This window comes from Lolium perenne, chromosome 2 (genome assembly GCF_019359855.2).
Source record: "Lolium perenne isolate Kyuss_39 chromosome 2, Kyuss_2.0, whole genome shotgun sequence".
In the NCBI taxonomy this organism is placed as follows: Eukaryota; Viridiplantae; Streptophyta; class Magnoliopsida; order Poales; family Poaceae; genus Lolium; species Lolium perenne.
The window spans coordinates 155,074,149-155,100,735 of NC_067245.2; the positions used below are offsets into that span (position 1 = coordinate 155,074,149).

Consider the following 26,587-nt stretch of genomic DNA (forward strand, 5'->3'; position numbering starts at 1 on the left):
TATTTGTTCTGTTTAGCATTTCCCTCATACATTCTAATATACATCTCTTCTTTTCCCCCCTTCTATTCAAAGGTTGAACCGGCATCTGTATCAGAAGTTCAGAACTCGCTTTGTTCATGTTAGGAGGTTTATGGCTAATTTACATAATTCCAAGCGAGTTTTGTTCTATACGGTTGTATGTATCAGGAATCAATCTGCTATGATTGCTCTCAAGTGATCGGGCTGCTGTGATTTTCATATGTTGATACTGCTTCTCTGCTCTTGGATCAGTGCATGGTTTAGTGATTCTGGGCGTTGTTGCTGGTGAGCCTACAGTAGCTACAATCTGCAGCTTTTCTTTTCCTCCTAATTACCTATTGGGATCCACATGCTTTTCTCCATTTTCTTATGAACTATGACTTCAGTTCACTATCCCAAAAAAAGGTGACGTTTTGATAATCTGTTTTATTGTTACATCTGCTTCACATGTTCTTCCGTTGTGTGTGTTTTATTTTTCCCTCAGCCCGCAGGTTTGTTGTCTTCCAGGGACGAGAATACTCGAGGGTTCAAGAAACAAAAGATGAGAACAGATATTATGTAGCGTTTTCTACGATTTGCAATTATTTGTCAGACAGGAATGATATATTGTTTTTGGCTTCTCCGTGGTGCATACAAAATCTGTAGCTTTCTTACAAAAATTTCCATGTACCCTGATATAAAGTTACATGGCTTCATGAGAGGTCTTCTAGTATCATCGTAGTAGATTTTCCTTTCATGTCATTTCCACCGTGTAGGCAAAGAACAATGGGGATTTCCTAAGGAAAATAATGTTGTTGGTCGCAGGTAATCCATTGGAACATATGGTTTGTATTGATGAAAGTTTAGAAGAAATTTGAAGCTTCCATATATTTATGATTCTACGTGTGTTTATTACTTAGCCTATTTTGGTACCAAATCACATAGTTGTGGCTACAGTGAATTTCTACACTCTCTTATTTAACATGGCAATATGTATGTGATGTATAATTTGTTGCGAGGGAGTAGTAAATACCCCTCTTTTCTCATAAAGTTATATGTGCAATTCTTCTTAGTTTATCTTTTACTTCAAGATATTTCTCCATTTGTTTTGCAAGAATCCGATGATGAATTGATGGTGCCTTCCTATTCTTCTAAACCTTTGTCATGACCCAGCTTTATCAGTTTGAGCACATCAGAGTTTGTGTTAGTTAGAGCAAACACGCAAGCATAAGTGTTCAATGGGACCAAATTGAATTCAAATGTAGATGAAGCAAATAAAAATTCAAAATTAGTAGTTACTTTTCTGTTAGCTATAATATTTGAGCTTCACAAGCGTTGTGATTCTAGATCACTTGCATCAAGCTATCCAAAATCAAATGTTTTGATTTCAAAATTCGAGCTATAAATTTCCGCAGCAACGCGCGGGGTGTCATCTAGTAAATAAAACAGGCCAGTCCGTATAGTTAAACAGCACAGAAGGATCCCAGCGGCAAGTCCTCCTATGAATAACAGCTAGGATCGAATCATTCGTATTTAGTTGTCTTTTTATTGCGAGCGAGCCGGAAAACGGGCCGAGCCCACGTTAGACTTCCTTTAGGGCATCTCCAGTGGTGCGACACATTCTGGACGTCGAAATTGTTCGCGGGTGTTCGTTTCCGTCGTGTGGCGGACGCCAAAATGACCGACGAAATATCCGTTTGCGTCGGGGGCCACCTCCAGCGGTCCGACGCATTTTGGACATGAAACTGTTTTTTTTTCTGCTCCTTCTTTTCATTTTTGTTGATTGAGCAAGTTTAAACGCGAAAAAGTAGTACTAAACGATTTCATGTTGCTCCAATCGAATAGATTACCGGATACTTCAAAGGAATTGGTTCAAACATATTTAACATACAAACAAGAACAAATTTAAAAACATATAAACTAAAACTATTTTTTGACCTTCTTGTTAGAAGGCCCTGCCTCGTCGTCCTCATTCCTACACCTCTTTGCTTGTCACCTTCTCGTCGAAAGAGGAACTGGAGGACGACACGTCCGTGGAGGAGTTGGAGTCGGACTCCTTCCTTGTCGCCGCCTCGTCGTCCGCCGCCTCCTGCGCCTCCTGCAGGTCGAACCTGGCGTCAGAGTCATCCTCCTGCCCCTCCTCCTCCTCATCCTCGTCCTCGCCGTCGCTGCCAGCGGCGCCTCCGTCCACCTCCTGGCCGTCGCTGGCATTGCCGGCTCCGTCCTCCTCCTCCTCACTCGGCGTGGAGGCTGGGTCACTTGGCGTGGAGCCCGGGTCGCTTGGCGTGGCGTCTATTTCCCACCAATGCATCCATCCGGGCGGCCTGCCCTCGCTCTCGGAGTCGTAAGGCAGGGTGTAGTCTCTCATGGCTCGCCGGTGTTGGAGAAAAAGAAGAAGCGTAAGAAGGAGGCGGTTGGACGTGAATTACAGTGGAAGCATGGTTATATTCTGCGGGAATTATTGTCAGCGCGTATAACGAAGAGGCCGACGGTTGCTATTCCGCGGCGGTTTGGCGCTCCATGCCGGCGGTTGGCAGGTTGATCGCCGCGGTTGCCACTCCGGCGGTTCCCATTCGCGCGCTTGCTGTGGGCTAATTCGACGCCGATAGGACCAGGGTCGCTGCCAGGCGGGCCCGTAGGGAAGCGAGCGGACGCTAGGCGCGACCGCGCAGCGTCCGCGGAGACGCAAACGTGTCGCATATTTGCGTCGTTGCGGACGCCTCCGACACGATGCGTCGCCCCACTGGAGCAAGGTGCAGACGCATTTCCGGTCCGCGCGGTCCGTTTGCGTCGCGCCGCTGGAGATGACCTTAGCGAAGCGCAAGCACCGGAGCGCGCGCGCCCTAGCGAGCATTCTCCCTCCTCTTTGGCGCCCGAGCGCTGGCCATTCACTGAGGCCATCTCCAACGCGGGTACACATCCCTTGCCCGCGAGTTAAATCAGACAAAAACACGGCTCAACACGTAGACCATCCCTAAAACGGGTGGCCGCGGCGTCCGAAACGATCTAAATCCGGCCTAAATTTGGGTCTCGTTTGCGTGACCGCGGATGCCGAGCGCCGGCCGCTCGTGTCCTACCTTGTCCTCCCCTGGCCCGCGTGTCATAGGGAGATAACTTCATTTTTCATTAAAATTAGATATATTACATTTTTCTTAATACTACCTACTACTAGCCTAGCTACCGACTCGGCGGCGACTCGCTGTCGCGGCCGTGGATTTCATTCGACGCGGGCGGCATGTATGCGTGAGGATTCCACTCCAGCATTACGAGTTGGGTGTCCCGATGGCGTCCTTCCTCCGGCGATCCTCCGCGGCCGCCCTCCTCCTCGCCGTCATCGCAGCTTGGGCGCGCTCGCGCTCCGCCTCCTGCTCCGTCACGGGCCGCTTCCCCCACAACCCAAGCTCCCACATCGGCGCGTTCTACAGCGTCCCGTGCCTCGAGGTGGACGCGGCCGGCGGCCCGGGCCTCTTGGTTCGCCTGCTGGCGACGCTGCCGCTCTTGGCGGCCGAGCTTCGCCTCCGCAGCCTCCTCGTGGGCGCGTTGGTCGGGTGAGGGCAGCTGGAGGAGGCGGCGGGCATCTGCCTGAGCGATCATTCTTCCGGCCGATGAGGTCGCCTAAACGGCGACGACTGGCACGAACGTAGGCCTCGTGCTCCTGCGTCTCGCGCGTGAGTTCGGCAAGACGCTTCTCGATGGCTAAGTTGAGCTTCGCCCTCTCGCGCTCGTGGACAGCCTCCTCCCCGTCAGCGTCCGCGACGACATCCGCCTCCTCCTCGGTGGCGGGTCGGGCCCCTCCTCCGCGGCCTCATACCAGCCGTCTGTGGCCTCTGCCGCGACGCGGATCGCCTCGTCGTTGGCAACCCACCGCGCATCCTGCCGCTTCTCCTCCTCCGTCCACGGGAACCTAGCGTAGGCGACAAGAGAGAGCTTGGCCCACGTATTCTGCAGGGTGCGCGGACCACGAGCTGGAGTAGGCCTATTAAATCTTCCGTTTGGCGATTCGCCTGGAAGCCACGCGCGGAGAAAGAACAAAGTTGTTCCCGAGCGAGCCAGAGATTCACATTACCTCCACGCGTGGAAAGCTATTTAAGTAGGTGCAAATCTATGTCATATTTCGACGTGGGACTAAAATTCAACCTGAATGCCATGTCCACCGTGGAAGTCTGTCGGGTGTCGCGTCAAGAGAGTTTGCATATGCGGAAAACTTTCGTTGGTATTTTCAGGTTTATGGCTTATTATCTATCCTTAGCTGCCTTTAGAAAAATATAAGATTATGTCTTGGAAGAAGAAATAATTTGAAGACCTCGAAGATTTGGTACTAGCAGTAGAAAATTCGAGTAGCAGATTGATTCGTGGCAGCCTTGACACGTTTTACCATTCGCCTCTTCCCAGCATCTATTCATATGCTGGACTCCTGGTTAATTATCCCGTTCGCCATCAGAGCCGGTGGAGGCGCAGAGGAGGAGCGGAGAAGGAGCTGGATGCGGCGTGGATGAGTAGATGGACGTCCTCTTCTCTCCCTCCTGAGATGGATGGCGGAGCGCCCTCCTCTCCTTCGGCCTGCACCTCCGCCGGTCTCCCATGGGAGAATCCTGGGAGCATCTCCCTAGACCATGTGGTCGAGGTCTCCCTCCAAAGCTGCGTGAGCAGCACCACCACCACCGCATAGAGAGCCGCGCGAGGAGGTCGAGAATGGCGCGCCGGAGACCGAGGCGAGGGGCCGCGGCGGCGGAGGCCGGCGCACTGATGTATCGCGCCGGCGGGCAGCAGTTTGGGAAGAGCCGAAGAGGCCTGAGGGTGACGGCGATGGTGTTTCATTCGCGGAGCAGAGAGAGGGCTAGGGTCGCGCGCCATAGGGAGGAGCTTCGTGGTGGGGTCGCGTGGCCGAGCTCACGGCCAGAGCGGATAAGGCGAGGCCAGGAGCACGCAGGGCCTGCCGGAGTCGAGCGAGAGGAACCACCTCAACACCAGAGGGAGGAGGTCAACAACCACCTGTCGACGATTCGGTGCGCAGGTATGCGATCCTCCAATTTAGGGAAAATTGGGGTCATACCATTAAAAGAACCAAACTTTAGAAAAATACCATTGAAGTTTTTGGCTTTGGAAAACTACCACTGAAAGGCTGCTCCGTTATTGGTTTCTGCCATTGGCATCAACTGGCCGTTTGCAAAGTGATCAATTGGAAAATTAGAGCCAGCTGAACACACGCACACACCCAGGTTGAACAAAACAAAATCCACGCACACACCTGAGTACATGCAACATGAACACAACTCAATGCACGCACACACCTGACCAAGCCAGTTAAATAGATGATCCAAAAACAAATCTCCAGCAGCACTTTGCCTCTCAAACAACATTCTATTTGCCTCCCAAACAGCGTTATAGCAGCATATATTCAACAACATAAAAACCAATATGGGAGAATATAACAAAAGGGAGATATCACATCATCTTGAGCATATAAAGAAGACTTTCAGCAATATAGAGCTGAACTTCAGTACATAATATTGTTCACAGCAAAGTAGCATCTTTGCACATGTAGCAATACAAAAGTGAATTTATCCCTCTAGGCAGCTAATTGATCTACTCAATGATGATCCGGCGATTGATACCTCCTGGCGAGATTGCAGCCATCCTTCTAGTTGTAACACCTGGGCTAGTTGGAGAGAGAGAAGCCATCCTTCTAGTTGTTACACCGGGGCTGGTTGGAGAAAGAGGAGCCGCTGGTCGAGTTGCTACACCTGGGCTTGAATGCGGCAACACAGTGGGTTCAACAGATGTTTTGGAGGCCTGAACGTCCTCTGATATGCTTTTCCTATGAGTTACAACTTGGTTAGTGAGGGAAAAGTGTTGCAGTACAACCTCAAAAAAACATTGCAGCACATGTATGACTGAAAATAGTACATTACCTTGTTTTTTTCCCTTTCTTTGGACGAGGTGGTGGAAGCTCTTGTTCTAGTTCAGCTTGAGTAGCAGTACAACCCTTTTCTATATGCCCAAACTGAAAGCACCTTTTGCATTGATATGGTCCTCTTTTCCCCGGCTCCCCACTCGCCTTAATTCTCTGTTTTCGTGGTCTGCCAGCAGTCCTTTGTAGAGGTGGAGGAATCATTTCAAAACCAACATCAACCTTTGGCCATTCTGACCTGCCATTCATTGGAGCGATCTGAAGCTGATAGGCCATCTTGAATCTCTCTACGGAATAGTAGTCATGCACAAAGTCCTCATTCTTTAGTTGCCTAACTTTGCCAACCAAGTATATAGCATGAGGGCATGGTTTTCCGGACACCTCCCATTGTCCACAACCACATTCTCTTTTCTCAAGGTCAACCGCATACCTCCATGTCTTCCCTTTTTGAAGTACCTCCACTCTTCATCTGCTCCAGCTGGTTCATCTCCATGAGGATCACACCCAAAAGTCATGAAGTGTTCTTTTTCTTCCTCTTCAGCCATTGGTGGCCCTGCGGTTGTTTCTCCATATGTTGGTACTTCTGCCCATGCAAACCCCTCAACTTTGATCTCCTCCTCAACCACCTTGGTAGCAGCACTCATGTCCTCCTCGGCAACATTGGTCTCAACATGGCCCTCCTCCCATGCACCCACTACCATGAACAACTTAACCACTTGCGATGCCTTTAGCAATTCAAGAAGTTGACTGTCAGTATCTAACCTGCATTTCATATGCTGCTTTGAATCAACAACCCAAAAGTTTGCCTTTTGGTCGCTGGCCCATGTGAAGTATGGAGCAATATCCTTGCGCAGATCAATCAGTGCATACTTTTCATAATCGACAACCCAGCTTACAGTCCTGCCCTTACTATAAACCTTTTTGCCATCTATAATACTGAAGTATGAGTTGACAAGGATCTCTAATCTACAAGCAGTTTTTGGATCAACTCTGCAATATGCAAGCCAGAAACAAAAAAAAAGAGGAACAATATAAGGACCTCATGACTCGTCCACACACAAATACAAGAAAAGTATGAACTAACTGAAAAATATGGAGATATTCAGTGGGATTACCCTTCTTGAACTTGAGATTCATCCATCCTTGGTCAATTTCCTGGTTCCTTGTCTCCGCTCTACAAAATCCCCAAAAACTAGGGTTCATACCATGCACAGGAGCACGGGAAGGGGACAAATCGCGAGGGGAACGAGGGGGATAGAGGAGGAAGAAGGTCTTTACCATGGAGGAGCTCACGGAGGAGGAAGAGCCGCCGCCGGGGAGGCGCGTCGCCGGCAGCTAGCGGCAGAGAAGTCGTCGCCGGCGTGTCTCCTTTCTTCAGTCTGTCTTGGGCTCTTGGCTGGTGGGTGCGTGTGTGGTTCCTGGAGTCTGGGCTCAGCCTGACCAATTAATCTGGCTGATACGTGGTTGCAAACGGCCAGTTGACGTCAATGGCACAAACCAATAACGGAGCAGCCTTTCAATGGTAGTTTTCCAAAGCCAAAAACTTCAATGGTATTTTTCTAAAGTTTGGTTCTTTTAATGGTATGAGCCCAATTTTCCCTCCAATTTAGCTTCCTCTTTTCCATGACCGATCTTGGTAGATTCATCTTGGCCCCTTCCTCTACCATATGGGTCTCACCACTCTCCATCTCTATCAGGCAGCAGTGGATGCGGCAAGGACGGAAACAGCTTCGTTGACCACGGGACTGACGGTGAATAAAGTGATTTGCGTAGGTGATGTGTTTTCCTAATACAGTAGAAGATGTCACACCTTGGCTGTGAGAATTATGCGCTGACTATCCAATTTTGCATACAGCTCGGTGAGTCTCCTTCCTACTGTGTTCAGATTATTCGATTTTTCCATAGTTCACATTGGTAATTTGAGCTTAAATTGGATGCGGATGTATGTACTGCTGTTATGACTACTGCTACTTCAGCACTTCAGTAGTTGTTGCTATTCGATACTGAGATTGATTTAGAAATAACGTGACAGAGTTAATTACATACATACTGACGTAAAAGCTCATTGATGTGCACAAGATATACATGAACATCTATTTATGGGTTCTGGGAAGTATTTTATATAATTTCCAGTCTTGAGTACATGTAGATTTCATGTCCCGTGATGTGGGGAAGCTTATGTAATTTAAGCCATGACATGTCTTTTCCTTTGGTTATTTACCTTGGTGCCAATCAAATATTTCTTCTATGGATGTGATGCATACTCTGATTTTCAAGGCTTTTTAATGACAATTTGCAAAAAAAAAGAGGCTTTTTTATGAGGAAGAGGATGTCATATTATGTTGTGTTGCAGGACATGACTTATATAAATCATCTAAACAAAAAAAAACGTACATTAGACTTGATCGACACATGTGTGTAGTATTATGTATTCTTCCTAATTTTGTGTTTGTTACTCATGCTAATAATTCATACAGCTAAGTATTGGAGAAGGAAAATCAATCATTATTTTTTAAAGGTTTTCTTTCCTTCTACATTGAAAGTTTTTCTTGGTGAGGTGGTGGAGGTAGGTTATATTATCATGATATCCATGTATGCTTCTTTCTTGGTATAAATGTTCTATATAACCAAGGATATGCAGAGCTAGCTTGATGTTGCACATGTATAAGGGGCACAATTAGTTATATGATGTAAAAAATAGTAGTAGGTTACCTCTTTATTTCCATGTCCTCAGAGATTTTAATTTTGAATTGTGGATGTTATTTTAAAAAACAGAATGTGTCAATTCTCATAGAGATGTGTCAGTGAAAGAAAATTCCCTGCTTTATACCCCACACCTTACACTGGGAAATTCTGATTCAGATCCTGGATTGCATAGACGTACAGTTAGTATTATTTGTTCTACCCAAAAAAAAAATAGGCCAATCAGGAAAGCCTGCTTAATTATCAATGGGAAGCCAATTTACCATGTCATGTCTTATCGTACTCATCTTTGAAAGGAATAGATATTGAATTTCACAATCGTGTGTTACCCTTAAAATCATTTACTCTCCCTGTCTTACGTTGTTTCGTTTTCTGATTGTTTTATTCAAAATAAACTAAACCATTTCGAATTGAACCTACAATGCTGCTCTGTTTCAAGGGATTTTTGGTTTTTGATCAATTCGTTTATATCTAACGTATAGAGAATGCTAAAAAGAAGCATACCCCGATGAAAACATGTATCAGTAGGAACTATACATGTTTCTGACCATACCTTGGCATAAGCTAATCCTGGGATATACAGAACTAGCATAGCACCTTTTTTATTTATTTCCACAACGTATGGTTCTAAATTTTCAGGCGGTGTACTCCCTGGTACCATCTGAACTCGCCCATATGAAACTCCATTGCGCACTGTGAGCCATGGTATCGAGGTTTTCAATGGCTTACTGTGTGTTCTTTCTGCTAGCCTGGTCCTCCTGTCGGCGTCGCTGATATCACAGCTATGGAGCACAAACGGACACATGCTCACATGCCAGATTGCACAGATAAAAGAATATGACATTCAGTTTCATTGTAAGATGTTCACATGCATTGCCAAGTGGCAACTGAAATGGGTGGTTGATCCCGTTGCAGAGTCTGCTGGAGCCTGCTGCCGCACACACCATGAAGAACCTACTCCTTGAGGAGGCGGGCGACGACATATCCGTGTTGTACACCTGTCCAGACCAGGTTAGTCACGCTTATGGGTCGACCTTTTTTCCCATAGAAGATCATGTAACGTGACTTGGGCTTTACTTTTTAGATGTGATGTCCGATGACAGATTGTTCCTCACCATCTGCATTAATTTTCAGGATTAGATATATTTCTGTTTTTTATTGCAGATAGAATAAATTATCTGATTTATATTTTTAACACAACTCACAGTTTTCTCTATATTAGACAAGAGAATGTTTGTTTCTCCAACATTTCAGCTCACAGACCAGTTCAGCAGTTCACTTCCTTTGCTGCATTACTGAACTCTTGTTGTTTGACAGATATATGGACGTGCTACTGCTGTTAATGGCTAGGGTGAAAAGGTCACTGTCTCACCTTGGTACTCTTATTCCCCATGAATTTGTCGCGCTCGGGTTGTACTTTGGGGTGAAGCCATCAAGGGCCCAACCCACAGAAAAGATGCATGCCGAGGAGAGGTATCACCACTATGAGGTTAGGGAGCTGTTGGAGGCCTGTATTGACTGTCGCTGGCTCCGCTCCGCCATGCCAATTCCAGTAATTGCCGTTACCTCATCTTCTCTCCAAACATTCTCTTAGTTTTGAAGATCTCAACAATATTTTAAGATTTTTGATAATTTAGGCCCCATCTGCTGGATTTTTTCGATATGTTTCATGTTCATGATGCGTATATGTTTTCCATTGAATCCAGATTCATCTATTCTATGCCTGACAGACTCAAGTTGCAGATTAATAACTAATTTGTAGCCCAACATTACTGAATTGTTGTTCTATGTGCAGGTGATTGGATTGCCTGCCAAACACTCCATATAATTTCCCAACCACAGAGCCTAATGCAGGTTAGGTTATTTTCTTCTTTAAGATCAATCTACCATTCAATTGCTTGCATCCGTTCCAGGTTCCATGGATTTGATCGAGACATCATTTGTGTATTTAACTAAGTGAATGCAGAATGCAGTTTCATAAATACGACAAGCGATCACAACATGAAGCGATGATTGGGATTAAGCTTTATGTTTTGTTCCGTTGTTTTGGAATTGCTTATGTTTGCAGATTAATTTCATGCATAGTTTGACCCTAAGAAAAGAAGTTTTAAACTTATAATACATGCAGATCATCTTGAGGAATACAACAACGACAAGAAAAAACTCAGCTACGTGTACTACATTTTAAGTCGATTGCATGTGCAACACCATTCGTGTTCCGGCATGGGGTCTGCTGATGTTCAGCTGCTAGGAGTCACATAGCTGCGTACTTTATGCATACATCTTTTTCTGTGCCGCAAGGTATTAACTGTCTTGCATATACATGATTCATCATACACAATGCAGTTATTGTCTTACCGAACTCATGTTACTTTTTAGAAAATAATATATTTCTTCAGAACATTAGTCCAAGTAGTTCTCTTATAAGTATAGGCATCTTTTTAATGGAGATAGTTTTACTTCCTAAACAAATATACATAGTGTATTCTCACTAGAGGTTGCCTTTGTTTTGCTTCAGCAATGGTCATCAATGTGGTAACCGAGCCCATAAAAGGTAAATATGTGTTGAGAATATAATGTGTTTTGTGTATGTTCATAAGAACGGTTACACACATAATGGACTTTGCTTTCAATCTTTTTCGGGGCCTCTGGTCAGAATATATGTGGGAGTTCTTTTGGGTCACTGTTTGAATAAAATTTGATTTCACTGCAGGAGAATTGAGTTGCGGATAATGTTGACGCGCCATGCTTTACATATTGAAAGATGGGAGCTTGCTACATGATCAGAGACAACAATTAGATTACGAGAGTAAAAAATATCGTATTTCATGGATCTAGGGTATTCACTTGAGTATGTAACCATTTTTAAAATCTTCTCTACGGACATGGTTTTTTTAAGGTAACTGGTTCTTTTTGCAAATATATAGCAGTGCAAATTAGCCTCGAGATGTCCATATTGGTCAGGTGTGCGTGAAATCAATGTACGTTGAAAGAAAATGGCTTCAGATGTACGGCCATGTGCAGCCTTCGAATATTTCAAGTACTTATGTGTAATCTAAATTAGGTTTAGCTTTGCTATACGCTGCCAAACTAATGTCACACAGGAAAGAGGTTTGCAATATTAATGGGAAAGAAAAACGATTCTCTCTAAGAGGCGTGCATTTTAATTGTGTCTTTTATCGCTGGGTGTCATCGCCCCAACATTAAGACGTTGCCTCCACTTTCCAAAACTACAACATAGTTGCGTCCGCTCACCCAAAACTGCAACATAACTGCCACTAGGAAAAGAAGCAAGCCCAAGAATGCATGTCCATCCCTGTAGATACGACCATCAAACACAATTAACATCTGCCCTTTGCCAACCAAATAGATCTATGTAAAGACGTCACACAAAATTAAACAACAAATCCGTTGCACCTTTAGTAAAGCCAGAACAAACACAATTGTAAAAAGAAAAAAACTAAAACCCACAAGTATTTAACACTGCCAAGACTCACCATCGTCTGGCCAACACATGGCGCGGCGTGCCGCCGCGCCCTTCATTGCTAGTAAACCAAAACACAAACTGACGTAAAACACCCATTCGCCCTTCCTTCCGCTAGGTGGACGTATATGCTTTCTCTGGATCTATCATGCCTACCGGGCTACCGAAGCTTAGTCACGTACGGTGGCCTCGAGGTCCACGTTCGCAAGCCGTATCATGAGCTGCCTCGCTCCACGTCGGGCTGTTCGATTCACGCGGCTCGGGCTCAGCGCGCGGCCACCAGCTCGATCCTCACTAGCTAGCTTCCTGGTCACTGCTCAACCCAATACCCCAGCAGCAGCCTCTATAAATTGAGCCCAGCTCTCTGAACTCATAAACAACAAATCGACGACATCAACTCTACAACACATCGAGAAGATTTTTTTAGATAATAGGCAAAGATTTGCCGACTTTAAATTAATAAAGCCAACAAGGTAGCAAACATGATGGCCATCACTTAACTGTGTAGGCAGATTCCTAACTAGCAAGCCTCCTGCTCTTTCGCGCTTGATTTTTAGAGTTGCTGACTAATGGCGAACATGATGGCCATCACCTCGTTCACCGGTGCCGTCGTCGTGATTCAGGGAGCAGGCGGCCGCTTCGCTGCCCGCTCCCCGGCTCTGGCGCTGCGCCGACGCGCCGTCGCCGTCAGGGCCCAAGCCGACGAGCCGAGCACGCCACCACCAAACAAGCCCAAGGCGAGCACCTCGATCTGGGACGCGCTGGCATTCAGCGGCCCCGCGCCGGAGCGTATCAACGGGCGCCTCGCTATGGTGGGTTTCGTGACGGCGCTGGCCGTCGAGGCGGGGCGCGGCGACGGTCTCCTTTCGCAGCTCGGCAGCGGCACCGGGCAGGCGTGGTTCGCCTACACCGTGGCGGTGCTGTCCGTGGCGTCGCTCGTGCCGTTGCTCCAAGGTGAGAGCGCCGAGGGCAAGGCTGGGGCCGTCATGAACGCCAACGCAGAGCTCTGGAACGGCCGCTTCGCCATGCTCGGACTTGTCGCGCTCGCCGCAACCGAGATCATCACGGGCGCGCCATTCATTAGCACTTAATTATGATGATGTGGACTCATTGTCGTACGTGCGTGTACAGCATCGTCATGAATTTCTCTAGTACTTGCTACCTAAGCGTTTCGAAATTCGAATTGTATCCTTGATGCAGTAGATAGGAGAGATTGTAGGCCCTGACAGGACATTTTTTGCAAATATATCACATATATACTTCCATTGCGCCCATCTCTTGTGTACTTTTGTTTTTTCTACACTACATGGTTTAGAAATGTCATGTACAGTTTATATATACGCACGTACTTACTGAATGTCTGAGTATACTTATAGAAGATGAATATACTTCTAGCCCCTTTGCATCGTTACAAAGTGTTGAAATAAATATATTACCTAGCTTCTTTCTTTCAGTATGGACTTTTAGTTTAGTTGTCTATTGCATAAATTCTACACGGTATTACAACCAAGAGGTCTTAACTTACGCAATATTAAAGAAAATCTACAGCGTACATCAAACCAACGCTAAGGTGTAAAATAGCCTGAATGATGCGGAGGAGTGTTAAAATAAATACAACTCCTTTCTACCGGTTCAATCTTTTGATTGAATTGACTAGTGCATCAATTTTATAACAAAATTTTAGCAACTCGCTATGTCAGCTTGGCAATAAGCTACAGGTTCAAATCTCGTTGTGAGATGTTCTTTGCTGGCCTCTTTGGTTTTGCAGAGCTGATTATTACTAGCAGCGTGCCCGCGCGTTGCTGCGAAACAACCAATAATATTGGTTTACAAGATATAACAAACATGCTTGTGCGTTATATCGAGTTGTGAAAAATCTGCATCACCGCGAGGTGCATAAGGCTTCCTCAAATTTTTTCTTGCCCCACATGTAAACATAGTTCAAGAGCAACATGTATGTCAAAAAATAAAATAAGGTTGCACTTTTTGAATAAAATGTAATTCAATTAAAAAACTATAAATAAATTACCATGGAAGAACTCTAAATTTATCTATTTTGATTTTAAATGGTCTTGCAACACCATTAGGGCATCAAACCTAGAAGTCAATGGACCACATGGCTGCCTCTATGTTCACATCCACAACCTTCTCCTCGGCTAGAACAATCGCCTCCACGGCCTTGGGACGGAGACATTGATAAGTAAGATTTAATATTTATTATTAAGCGCAATAAGAATAATAACTTAAACTCAAAGATGTTTCTGGGAAACTACAATAGCAATGACATCACAAAATAAACATGTCTCCTCTTGCTTCATCCTTGCATGTTATGTCCTTGTTTAACAATTTAATTACTAATCTATATGAACTAAAGTTTCAGAAACTCAATTCGGCACATAGGAGCATATGCTCTTGCCACCGGAAAAATATTTTCAAATGTAAAAAAAAAAAATCGAACAAAAATTTCCGCGCTTACCTATCGACATTCTACGTACTTACATCATGTTTTGCAAAAAGAAAAACATTTTTTATGACTTGTGTGAAAAAAATAAAAAAAAATCATGTACACCAAAATTTGTCTTTCTTACACACGATAGTAAAAATATCGGTTTTCCGTGGAACCACTTTATGAACGTGTAGAACTTCGAGATGTACCTATTAAATTTTATGTTCGAACTTTTAAACATTTTATAAGTGTATTAAAAATAAAATTTGAAAACCGGGAGCATATACTACCGGGTGCCAAAACATCACTCCCCTAAAGTTTCAGAAATTTATCAAACAATATCTGTTAATCAATCTCATAGCTTATTCTCCCGTAGTGTATATGTATGATCCGAACGGAAAATGATTTCGGCAATACTGGAAAACAAGAGCATTGGCGCTGCATCTATCCTGAAACCGATGGCAACGAGCAATTGACAAGCAAGTTTATATGTTGTTTCTGAATTATTCAAAATATAGAGCTATGCAGCCCATCACTACAGGCTCCCATCCAACGCTCAGAACTCCACTTCGTGGACGTCGGTGAGCTCATCCCCTGCTCCTGCCTCCAGCGAATCCAGCGCTTGTTCGGAGGCGCGCGTCGTGCAAGATAAAGTGGTGTGGAGCGTGGTATACGCTGTTATTAGCACGAGTGTGGCTGCAAATAAGTCGAACCCAAATCCTCAGATCCAGATCAAAGTCAGAGAGGCTTGGATCCACGCGGAACGCTTCGAGCACCTGCGTGGATGAGGGCGAGCAGATCCGGGTGAGCCGGCAGCAAAGGGAACGGTGAGGCTGCAGGGCCGGTTGAGGACCTTCGGAAGGAGGCGCCGCGCCGACGCCGCCGCGCCCCAACTTCTGCTGGCCGTTACGCTATGGCCGCCCTCGCCCAGGCCGCTGCGGGTCCACTGCATCTGCTTTGCGCGACGCTGCCCTAACCGCCGCGGCCATTTGCTGGTGCTCCTTGCGCTCCCGCCGCCCACTGGCAGCTGCTTCTCCGACTGACTGAGATGGAGGGGCAGCCGCGGCTGCCAGTGAGATTGTTGGGGAGCGGCCGGCGTGGAGCTCGTTGAGCTCGCGTCAGAGGAGCACGACTCTCTGGAAGGGGCAGGCGTTGACGACGTCCGAGTTCAGATTGGGACGCTCGGATACAGGTTTTTTTGGGACCAAGCAGGGGCTCCGGTTTTTTTTTTCACGTGTCACGATTTTCTTGACGTACCACCGGTTTAATTACGTACGGTCAAACTTCTTATATAATCTCCTCAGTAGGCCGATCCAATTAAGTGACCTATTTTCGCATGTCCGATCATGGTACAAAACCGATTTGTATGTATCAAATTTTCAGAATATGTAGCATTTATCTCTAACATTTTTTTCCTATAGTGTGTCAAGTCGCGAAGTTATGGTACAAAAAAGTTGACCAATAATACAAAATAATTTAGAATGTAACTTTTACCTGCATATGTAACTTTATTTTCCAAATGTAACATCATAAAATATACCAAGGGAAGATCGAATGCACTTGGAGCACGTGTTACTAAGAAATATGGTATTGTATATGATTTCCTTCTTCCAACTTCCAAAAGTTGTCTTAAAACGATTGGATTACTTTCGATCAAGATTTCTTTGGCAAGGGGATAATAATAAAAAAATCGATTGGCTAAGTGGAGTGTAGTTTGCCGTCCCAAAGACCAAGGGGGACTTGGGATAAATAACCTTGAGGTCAAGAACAGAGCTCTCCTTAGTAAATGGCTTTTCAAGCTTCTTACTGAAGAAGAGGTTTGGCAAACCCTCCTTAGGAGAAAGCATGTTGGTTCAAGGACATTGTCGTAGGTTATTTGAAAATCTAGCGATTCGCACTTTAGGCTGGTCTCATGGCAACGAAGAAATTCTTCTTTCCATATGGGTCTTTCTCGATTAAGGATGGATCGAAAATTAGGTTCTGGGAGGATAGATGGCTAGATAATGCCACGCCCCGAGAACAATATCCGGCTTTGTACAATATGGTACGCCACAAAAGTGATACAACCGCTAAGGTGATGGAAATATATCCACCAAACAAACATCATGGAATATTTTGTTACAACGCCTGGATTCGGTTCAGTTGTCGCAGGGATCTGATGAATTTTGTTGGAATCAAAATGAGAGTGGTAAATTTTCCATGGATTCCATGTATAAGGCTTTAATCCAACCTGCTATACTAGTTGTTAATAATTCAAAATTTTGGAAGATGACGATCCCACTTAAAACAAAGGTTTTTGCGTGGTATCTTCGTCAAGAGGTAATCCTCAACTAAGACAACCTTGCAAACATAATTGGCAAGGAAGCAAAAAAGTGTGTGTTTTGTCATCATGCCGAGACTACAAACATTTATTCTTTCATTGTCAATTTGTTAGATCTATATGGTCAGCCATCAGATAGGTTCTACCTTATATCCACCACGAAGCGTTGCGAATATATTTGACAATTGGCTAAACGGTGTAGATCCTAGGTTCAAGCTATTTATTATGGTGGGACCAATTACCGTTATTTGGTCGCTATAACCATGTAGAAATGACAATGTTTTTAATGATAAAAATGTTTCTCTTATGCAGGTTATCTACCGATGTACAAGTTTCTGGTCACCTCTATAGTGTGTGGAGAACAGCGATCTATTTATGGAGGATGCGGCGAGGGATGTTTTTACCCTACATGGATGACAACATAATCTATGGATTGGCCCTCCTCCTCCATAGAGACTACCTTGCTTTTGACTTGTTTTCGTTTTGATTGCCTTTTATTTTGCACCTCTTGAACTGAAACGATTGTGTGTATCCTGATTATACAGATGCCCAGAGTAATGCTTAAATTTTTTAAATAATAAAGCGTCCATTATCGAAAAAAAAGCACTAGTCACCGGGTATATAAAAAAAAGCTGAGCACTCGACTGAGATTTCTCGCCATGTTTTTCGAAATGGGATGCCTTGGCATCTGCCTGAGATTTCTCACCTGCTCATGTCTAGATTCGTGAGTGTGATCCATTCCAATCAAAGTCCCCAATCTATGTTTTGCAACTTTTCTTAGTTTGGCTGGTTATGAAGTCCTTCGCAGGGTGGCCTCCACGTCCACGTACAAGGCCAACTCACGGCCGAGAGCCGCTCGCGACGTGGGCACCGTCGCGGCCACCGCCCAGCGCCTCGCAGGTAGGTTCGCTGGCCCGGAGCACATGCCTATAAATTGTGCCCACTGGCTCTCAGCAAATACATCAGCAACAGTCGAAGACACAAACAGCAAAGTAGCAGCAAATTTCCGTAGCTTCTTCCTCCCTTCCTGCACTTTCCGCGGAATAGATGGCGACTGTGATGGCCATGAGCTCCTTCGCCGGCGCCGCCGTCATGCCGGCCGGCCGCTTCGGCGCCCAGTCTCTTCCTGCGCTGGGCCGACGCGCCTTCGTCGTCCGGGCACAAACAGAGAAGCCGAGTACACCATCGCCCAAGGTACGTTGTTAAACTTGTACATGTCAGTATGTCACCCGGTTGACCGGTTCATTTACAAGTTTCTGATATTTGTTCCTGCCACAGCCGAGCCCATCAATCTGGGACGCGCTGGCGTTCAGCGGCCCGGCGCCGGAGCGCATCAATGGGCGTCTGGCCATGGTGGGATTCGTCACGGCGCTGGCCGTCGAAGCAGGGCGCGGCGACGGCCTCCTCTCGCAGCTCGGCAACGGCACCGGGCAGGCGTGGTTCGCGTACACCGTGGCGGTGCTCTCCGTGGCGTCGCTGGTGCCGCTGCTCCAGGGCGAGAGCGCCGAGGGCAGGGCCGGGGCCATCATGAACGCCAACGCAGAGCTCTGGAACGGCCGCTTCGCCATGCTCGGACTAGTCGCGCTCGCCGCCACAGAGATCCTCACCGGCGCGCCATTCATCAACATCTAGATTAGTGTGGGCTTCTAGCTTTTTTTTTTTTGCATAGAATATCGGGAGCTTTATTAAATATGGTTTCCAATACAATCAGCCCTTAGGCTGCTGGACAAGAAACTAGGATTTTCATCAAGCCAGCTACAGGTTTGATCAAGTGTACAAGCTAGTCTCGCACATACATGAGCAGAATTATTTGCCGAACGCCTAACATGCTGAACTGAGAACGACACAAAATCAGAAACCAGCTCCCCAACTTCATCTAAGATAGGCGCCACGATGGAACGATCATCCTGGCGCAAAGACCAGAGGTTAACTACCTCCAAACTGTCCATCTCCATCACCACATGTGAGAACCCTCGGAGTTTCGCGAAGATCACTCCATCTCTTAAGGCCAATACTTCAGCAATTAATGGATCATCTAGCTAGTCATTCGTGTATGTTCGTATCATGAGTTTTTGTACTTGCTTCGCTAGGCCGTAATACAGCGGATAGGACAAAATGTACAGGTCCTTCGGGTTTTCTTTGCAAAATATCGCAGTGTTACTGAAATTTGGCTCCCTTCGTCCGCGCTACTACTGCACAATTCCGCGTACTGTTCGGATGAAAATATTTTAAGTGGGCCAATTCTTGTAAAATGTTAAGTAGCGGTATAAACTAAAATTCAATCGAGTTTCTACGTACTGAACGGGCAAGCCATTGAACATCTAAAGGTATAAACGATGCCCCCCATAGGGGGCTTCACATCGATTTGAGCTTCTCAGCCATAGGATGCTTTCAGCTGGAGCATCTCAGCCATCCATTTCGGGTAAGATATTTTTACTGCCTGCTAGATCAAGACATGAAACGGCGAGGTTCTACCCGCCTGTCACTGCGTGTGGACCCTTGTTCTAGATGGTCCATATTGTCAGTTGCCTGGGTGGATTCGTGGGTGAAAATCCTAGCGGGCCTCTATTGGGCAGCTCCACACCCAATCCCAATCCCTCCACGTCCTCCACATCCTGACTCGTTCCTCTCCCCCAATCCTCCCGTCTCCCCCAATCCCCTCATCTCTCTCTTCTCCCCCAATCCCTCCACATCATCCTCCAAATTCCATAGCGCCTCCAGCAGGTCTCGCGCTCCGCCTCGCCGGCTAGCAGCCCGTCGCGCCTCGCCGGCCGCCTTGTCGGGCGAGCAACCCGTCGCGATGCCTGCGGGCCTCCTCCACATGCCGGTCGCCTCGACGGGCGAGCAACAGAAGAACGCCATGGGGCGAGCGCTTCACGAGCAGGAGCTCCGTGGTGAGCAGTGGTCGCTGCATCTGCTCGCCAGGGCGGCTGCACCAGCGGGTGAAAACCCTAGCGCTCCCTCCCAATCCCGAACGTCCCTCCTCCTCACCTTCATCCTCAGCTCGAGCCCCTTCTGCTCTAGGGTTTCTGATCCTAGCAGGTCATGAGAAGGAAGAGCAGGCCGCTCCCGGTGGCCTTCTCCAAGGAGCGGTGGCGCGGTGCTCGGCTGCAAGGGGAATATGAGGCAGAGACCAAGAAGGAGAGCCAGGCTGCAGGATAAAGAGGAGGAGCAGAAAGTGAGAGTTGTGCAATGTTTGGACTAGATAATTGATTGTTTCATATTCTAAATCAAATTATTGGTATACTTATACAGGTGATTTCGAAGCAAATCAATTTCAGCCAGAAGGAACTCAAAATAGTGTTGGCAGGAGATATCACCATAATGCAAAAATCTGCTGCAAGTCAATTCAGGTTTTCTAGGTCATTTACAATTTACAAACCAGGTATGAAATAGTGACCGTGTGTACTTTAGTACCATCATATGATATCTTCAACATATGAATTACTTGTAGATTCTCCCATATTTTGGGAAAAGATGCATGGTTTCATTTTACTTATTAACTGTATTTCAGATTCCAGTAGCATTAAATATGACAGAAGACATCGAAGGAGAAGAACTTTATCTGAAGAAACAGATGAAGTCCAATGGGCATGGCCAACATTTTCCTACGAAGAAAACAAATCAGGTTGCAATGTAATGTGCAGAGGTCCTCTTGGTCCCTGCAGCGCGTGGAGGTGGTTAGCCTCGGCCAGGTCAAGTTGTCGATGCCGGTGAAGCTCTGTATATGCACTCCGTTCCTAGGTATGTGAGATCATTACCTTACCTCTCCACCATCAGATTTTAACTACGTATCTTTTAAACTCCACCTTTCTATCTTGATGTATGATGCTCTATGTTTTTATTGTCAGAGTTGGTGTTCGTCATCCCCTTATCTGAAAATTCATTTAGAATAAGGCCACTTGCGCATCCAGGTAAACCCCCCGTTCCCATTTTGTCTCTGTACACTCACTTTGAGGTATTAAAATCATGTGTGAGCATTGGATGGTGGATTAGCATCCTTGCCTGGCTGTCCCCCAAAAATTATTGGATAAGTGAAAACGTTTTGTTATATTTCTATGATCTAACTGGGAATTAATTGTTTTTTGTGTGTGCTTGATTCTTGCCAGTGAAGGGTTGTGATGCCGCGGTCTGTGCAACATTGTCATTGTCGTCAGAGGCATACAAGAGAAGCCCAGTCCCAAGCCGGCATCATGGCCTCTACTTCCAATAGATCCTTTTCAGGTTTCCTTAACCCCTTGTTTCCAAATTTTTGTCACGCTGCAACATTCCATCTATTAATTTTGCTGGATTTATTTAATTTTGTTTCGAAGAGGCATATTACAGTATACACGTGGCACTTGCATGATTCTACTTTCGCAGAATCTCATCAAACAAAGAGTTGCTAAAAGGAATGTTAAATCACTGCAAACTCGCTGGCTCAGAATGAGTAGCGACCTAATTGCAATTTCACTTATATATTTTTATTTTTTCTCTCACATATATTTTTGTAGCAGTTTATGGTCTAATAGGATTAGGGATGTTGGAGGATAATTATAATTGTCATCGAGGCAGTAGCAGGTCAAAAGTGAGGTGAGGGTTTGCTGATAGGATCAACTTGTGCATCAATAAACTCAGACTAAGGATATTTTTAGTTTCCCCTTCTGCATCAGTAACGTCTTTGTAGAGATAATGGTTCTTAGTTTTGAATTTATGAATAAGCACATAAATTCTCTGGATCTGGTTCATATAAATAAGTAGGGGATTAGTTTGAATTTTGATTGAGAACACAAGTAGCAGTTGACTCAATTAATGGTTCCAAAATATAAGATTGATTAATCTGCCTTGATATTACATGAAGTTTGATTCCTTCATATTCAAAAACAAAAAGCATCGACTTGCAATGTTTACTTAGGTTGATGTACCTCACAACTCTCATGATTAACCATATACTGGTATCCTGTGTACTGACATATGGTACTCTGTATGTGCCTACAGAAAATCTTAGTGATGGCTACTATGTTGTTTACGTAGCCACATAATTACCGATGGATTTGAGTGCTATCTTCATGTTTACATCGCCACATAATTATCACTTTATCACATTAGACAAAGTCTTCTACCCTGTTACGAGATTGGTTTAGTTCTTTGTACCTCAACATTCCTTGCCTGTGTTTCAGGCCTAGATTCATTGACGCTGGAGGCTTGGTGTCACATCTGGTGGCCAAGTAGAAAATCAAAGCTACACATACTGATAATGGTCAGTCCTTCATATTGCTTTCTTTCATCTTTTGTTTTCTCCTTTATGTTGCTTGCATACCTCAGTTTTCATAAAGTCACAAAAATATTGTTGCAGGTCTACCAGTACTGTAAAATTTTAACCCCTCCGATCCATAATATCTACTGGGTGAATAATCCAACTACAGTTTTTATAGTCTAAAGTTTTCAAGGTACTGAATGCATTTAACATTCTATTGGCTGAGTTGTCAAAGGTTTGATAATTTTAATGGTTGCATCCCGTGGAAGGATATGAATGGAGAGTATCCTCGCCAACCAGTTGTCACAGTACTCCCATGGACGTGTTTCAAAAGGATGGTGTGTACTGAATATGAGTTCAACACACTAAGGTGTACTTATCAGTTCGGTAAGGAACTTCATGAATCATGGATGTTCTCTATATAGGCTTTGTTGATGTTGCTTTTATATAAATTTGATGCTTAATGTATGTCTTTGAATATTCTTTTACCGTGTTTGTGTATCTGTACTGAAAGTTGTTGTGTGGGTACCTCCTAAGGATTTCATATTGTGCTTTGAATTTTTGATGTTTTGGTTCAGTAGGGATAAAAAATAAATATGATTGGGTGTTTGATAATTTAACTTAAAACAGTTATGTGGTGGTTCTATTGTGCTCGCAGTTCCTCGATTGCTTTTATTTTCCTGTTTGCTGCAACTTGCTATATGAAAAGTTTGTTGTTACTAAAGAAATATAAATGAAAGGCAGTTTAGTGCTATTGCTATACGGAAAGTTTGTTATAACTGATTTGTTTCAGTGGTTTGCTAAATAGCTTGTTTGGTTATTCACAAAACAGAGACATATGAACATTTTCCCATAATGTGCTTGGTATTTCAATCCACCCAGCTGTATGTGTCATGAGCCTGTAAATAGCCTCGCAAGGTGTACTTTGCTTATGGTGCTTATAAAATATAGAAAGTAATATGTTAGATAGCATACGAAAACTGAAATTCCTCCCATGGATAACATCCAACTATTTTATTTTTGCAATTAATATTGATTTTGAACTCTGAATTTGAAATCTACATGTTTACATCTATGCCCACATGGCTTTTTGTAGTCTTGCATGTCTGCTGGTCCATGTTGTTCTCATAGAGGGTTTGCTTTCAAGCCGACTTCAGTTATGAGAAAATGGCTGCTTATCTGGAGTTAATAGGATGATAGTTCTGTTTAATACTTTAATGTACAAACCCTGTTTTTTTTCTCGCTTCCATATGTCAACTAATAGTTGTCATACTTACGCGGTAATATTAAGTGGATCACTATTATGCTTTTAACAGGATTGGTAGCTCTGGACACTGTTGTATACTGTTCGTCCTGTTTTTTGATACCAAAACTGTTTGCTTATTCCATCATTGTAGATTTTTGTTCTTTGTACATGTCCTAAAACTGTAGTGGAATTTTGTTAGAATGGGTTTGGCTTGGTTTCATTATATGAAGCACTAACTCGTGAGATTTTACTCAAATATTCGTTGGCTCTGCAGTTCTTTCTATGAAGCATGTCACATTGTCTGCAAGCTCACGGGGTACATCTCCTCCTACTTCATCTAAGGTTATTAGGTTGTACTCCCTGCTCCCTTACTTACTCATTTGTTGACTATTTATCTCTCGGAACTTCACGGTCAATATTTCCACTGCATGCAACAGTGGCATGATGTGCCTTCGACTTCTTGCGCAAAAGTTGGTCATATATTTCTAAAGTTTTGGGTAACTCATATTTTCTCACATTCAACCTGTTGAATCAAATGAGAGTAGCCTGCATGTATAGTTCTTAGTCTTTCTAAAATTATCCAATTCTCTATGGGGGCCCTAATAACTAGGTTGTTTTCAGAGATATGTACAGTGGGACCGGTGTCGGTTGGTGTTAGCTGAAACACATGATTATTCACATTATTTTTAGCAGCTCTTATAGTGGTACTTGCGGATTAATATGGTCGGTCATCATAATTTGTAGCATTCTCTCTATCGTGGTCAATTGCGTCCTGAGGCTTTTTTGATGGATGATTCACCATTTTTGTTTGCAGCCTGGTTGAGTATGTCTCTGAGCATCTGTCCTCTCCTAGCTTTCTAATTGTTAGCATGTTTATATCTCTTGTGCAAGTTAAGAGTACCAGATGTAGTTTGTAACCATATAAATTTTGTAGCAGATTTTACTTGTTCGGGTTCTAATAGAAACTTGCCTAGCTTTTGAAAAATCATGCATGTGTATATCAGTGATCTGCATCCAAGTCTGTAAAGCATATTGGTAGCATAATTTATTTTGAAGCAGTTTTCTCCATCTTATAGTGTATGTTCAGGTTTTCAGCACACAATTGGTTTTTCCTTTTCTTTTTGTCTTTTGCTTTTTATAGTTGAAGAAATAAAGAGAAATCCAATTATTGTCATTTTTCGCTTCCAGCTTGTATTTAAATTTGGATTACACTACCAGTGCAATGTAAACCAGATATGGTATGTCTACTTGATAATCGATCACTATTTCTGGTATGTCACAGCTATCGTAGATAAGCGATCACTATTTCCACTTCATCTTTTTTTTATGGTACGCAGATTCTTTTATATATACCTACAAGTTGTTTGATGAGAATTTAATTATGCTGCAAGGGGATATTCTTCTATTTAATGTTTATGCCATGTTGTGTACTCATTTCTTTTTTAGTCAGCTCAAGTAAACGATGAGAAGTTGAGTAGTCTGTCAGGCTGCATCTTTCGGCAATCACTGCAGACAGACAGCGACGACCTGATGCAAGATGTTATCAATCCCCACCCTTCTCCCTTATTGATCTCCCTTGTTTTCTACAGTAATACAGAATTTTGTAATATTTTGGTTCAGAAAATTGATCGGTTGTATTCTGTATATATAGAGGTTGATGTAAATTATCGATTGCACTTGTCCTATACTAATTAGCTACTCCTGTAAAATTCCATCGTCATATAATCACAAAGAGATCATAACCTTCGATTTCTTAGGGATGTTTTCAATAGTTGGATAAGATGTCTACCACACAATTTATACAAAGAACAATATCATGCTACATGTCCTAGACCTGTCAAGGAAGTTCATCAATTGTTTACTTCTCATTAGTTTCTGCAATATAACATTTTCCCTACAGATCAGATCTTCGTTTCTTTATACCTGAAATTTCCCTGATTCTAATATGCAAGAATGAGAACTACCAAATCAAGAACCGCAAGTGGGACAAGAGAATTACCAAATGGAAATCACGAGACAGAGAGAGGGTTGGCCTTGCCGCCTCGCCGGCCGGCCGGAGGGTAGCTCGAGCTGAGTCCGTGCTGCTGAGCTGCACAACGTGCGGCCTTGACACAAGACGAACGAGTCTCCAGTAGACCGCCGCCGCCACCCAGCGGCCAGCGCCACCGGCGGCTGGTCATCCCAACCGCTCATGGGGCACACCGCCAAACAGTCAGCCGCTTTCACAGACGAGAGATAAGAGGATTGTTGTTCGTATCCATGCGTTCGAGGCTCACAGGTAAGAAATAGACAAATGATCCTTGTGACCATGTGGGCTGGATCAGACCGCGCGGCAGTGTTTTTTTTTTTTTTACTTTCTGCTAGGGGCTACGCCGTTGGTTGTACCGTAAACATATTTTGTAGAGCTGCCATTGTTTGTACATATATATGCTTTCTCCTTACAACAAATTATTTCCTATATCTAAATTTAAGTGACTCTGAATCAATTAAGATATATTCGAAGAGAATACCTCATATAATTTCCTTGCAACTTATCCTACCCCCTACTTCCGACAAAGGATGTAATAAACATTAATTAAGCTTGTGTTCTTCACCATTTGTTTTATTTAGCTTCAGTTTAGCTTTTTGTTAAATTCCATTTCTTTTATGATTGGTCTCTACATATGAAGTAGATACCTATGTGGGTTGTTTCTATACTTCCTTTTATAGTGACTAAGTGTTGTGTCTTCTACACTTAGCGCCTACTCATAATAGATTTTCAGACATGGTTAATATAGCGAAATCGTTTACCAGAGTGAAGTCGGGAACACGCGCCAAAGTTCGGCTCTAATATAATCATTTTCTACTATGTTTGTAATTTTGTGTAAGTTCAACCTATCGGTTTTCTTTTGTAAAATCTTTCAAACGTATTTTCATCTTCCCACATAAGTTCGGCATGAAGGCGCGCCCTTACTACCTTTGTGGATGATGATATTGGTGTTCCTTCGTTCAACAACTGTTAGTTCCTATAATATATTTTCATCGTGATTTTCTGGTTGTATATAAATGTTTATATTTCTGTTCGTAATTTACGGTGTAACTACATTTTGAAAAACATCCCTAACAAGATTCATTGTCACTTTACCACCTACACAGGAATCTCACGGGATCGTGCGCCAAGGCGCACATCTAAATCTAGTAATTACTATGGCTGGTTGTCTATGCATACAACAATCTGCACGCTGGTGACTTGCTCAGTAGGGAG

The 26,587-nt window shown here is 44.2% G+C and overlaps 3 protein-coding genes and 2 long non-coding RNA genes across 8 annotated transcripts; 4 read left to right on the forward strand and 1 right to left on the reverse strand.

The window, feature by feature from the left end:
- Positions 1 to 4,407: 4,407 nt before the first annotated feature.
- On the forward strand, positions 4,408 to 11,489 carry LOC127322123 (uncharacterized). Its single transcript, XR_007864538.2, has 6 exons — positions 4,408 to 5,011; positions 7,606 to 7,767; positions 9,360 to 9,622; positions 9,929 to 10,163; positions 10,407 to 10,465; positions 10,740 to 11,489. It is a non-coding gene; the product is annotated as an uncharacterized lncRNA (long non-coding RNA).
- On the reverse strand, positions 5,678 to 7,498 carry LOC127322122 (uncharacterized). The gene is made up of 4 exons (XM_051351083.2): positions 7,187 to 7,498; positions 7,024 to 7,082; positions 6,012 to 6,898; positions 5,678 to 5,815 (listed from the first exon to the last, which is right to left on the reverse strand). Exons 2-3 carry the CDS (start codon positions 7,047 to 7,049, stop codon positions 6,232 to 6,234), a joined length of 693 nt encoding a protein of 230 aa, XP_051207043.1. The 5' UTR covers positions 7,050 to 7,082; positions 7,187 to 7,498; the 3' UTR covers positions 5,678 to 5,815; positions 6,012 to 6,231.
- A 1,061-nt stretch (positions 11,490 to 12,550) lies between the features above and the next one.
- Positions 12,551 to 13,364, forward strand: LOC127321953 (low molecular mass early light-inducible protein HV90, chloroplastic-like). The gene has a single exon (XM_051350905.2). It carries the CDS (start codon positions 12,665 to 12,667, stop codon positions 13,184 to 13,186), a length of 522 nt encoding a protein of 173 aa, XP_051206865.1. The 5' UTR covers positions 12,551 to 12,664; the 3' UTR covers positions 13,187 to 13,364.
- Positions 13,365 to 17,828: 4,464 nt separating this feature from the next.
- On the forward strand, positions 17,829 to 19,029 carry LOC127321930 (low molecular mass early light-inducible protein HV90, chloroplastic-like). Its single transcript, XM_051350885.2, has 2 exons — positions 17,829 to 18,055; positions 18,140 to 19,029. Exons 1-2 carry the CDS (start codon positions 17,909 to 17,911, stop codon positions 18,491 to 18,493), a joined length of 501 nt encoding a protein of 166 aa, XP_051206845.1. The 5' UTR covers positions 17,829 to 17,908; the 3' UTR covers positions 18,494 to 19,029.
- A 377-nt stretch (positions 19,030 to 19,406) lies between these two features.
- LOC127321889 (uncharacterized) lies at positions 19,407 to 25,619 on the forward strand. Of its 4 annotated transcripts, none has more exons than XR_007864388.2 (9): positions 19,407 to 20,039; positions 20,117 to 20,246; positions 20,376 to 20,605; positions 20,713 to 20,775; positions 20,971 to 21,085; positions 21,355 to 21,433; positions 22,021 to 22,100; positions 22,367 to 22,484; positions 23,618 to 25,619. It is a non-coding gene; the product is annotated as an uncharacterized lncRNA (long non-coding RNA). The 4 variants fall into 4 exon arrangements; XR_007864385.2 differs by having other exon boundaries at positions 21,358 to 21,433; XR_007864383.2 differs by lacking the exon at positions 21,355 to 21,433 and having other exon boundaries at positions 23,618 to 25,618.
- The last annotated feature ends 968 nt before the right edge of the window (positions 25,620 to 26,587 follow it).

Bases quoted from the DNA above. Each gene is read 5' to 3' on its own strand.
- LOC127321930 (XM_051350885.2), top strand. From the start codon at position 17,909: ATGGCGACTGTGATGGCCATGAGCTCCTTCGCCGGCGCCGCCGTCATG. The intron at 18,056-18,139 runs GTACGTTGTTAA...TTCCTGCCACAG, and splicing joins CGAGTACACCATCGCCCAAG to CCGAGCCCATCAATCTGGGA.
- LOC127321953 (XM_051350905.2), top strand. From the start codon at position 12,665: ATGGCGAACATGATGGCCATCACCTCGTTCACCGGTGCCGTCGTCGTG.
- LOC127322122 (XM_051351083.2), bottom strand. From the start codon at position 7,049: ATGGATGAATCTCAAGTTCAAGAAGG. The intron at 6,899-7,023 runs GTAATCCCACTG...TGCATATTGCAG, and splicing joins GAATCTCAAGTTCAAGAAGG to AGTTGATCCAAAAACTGCTT.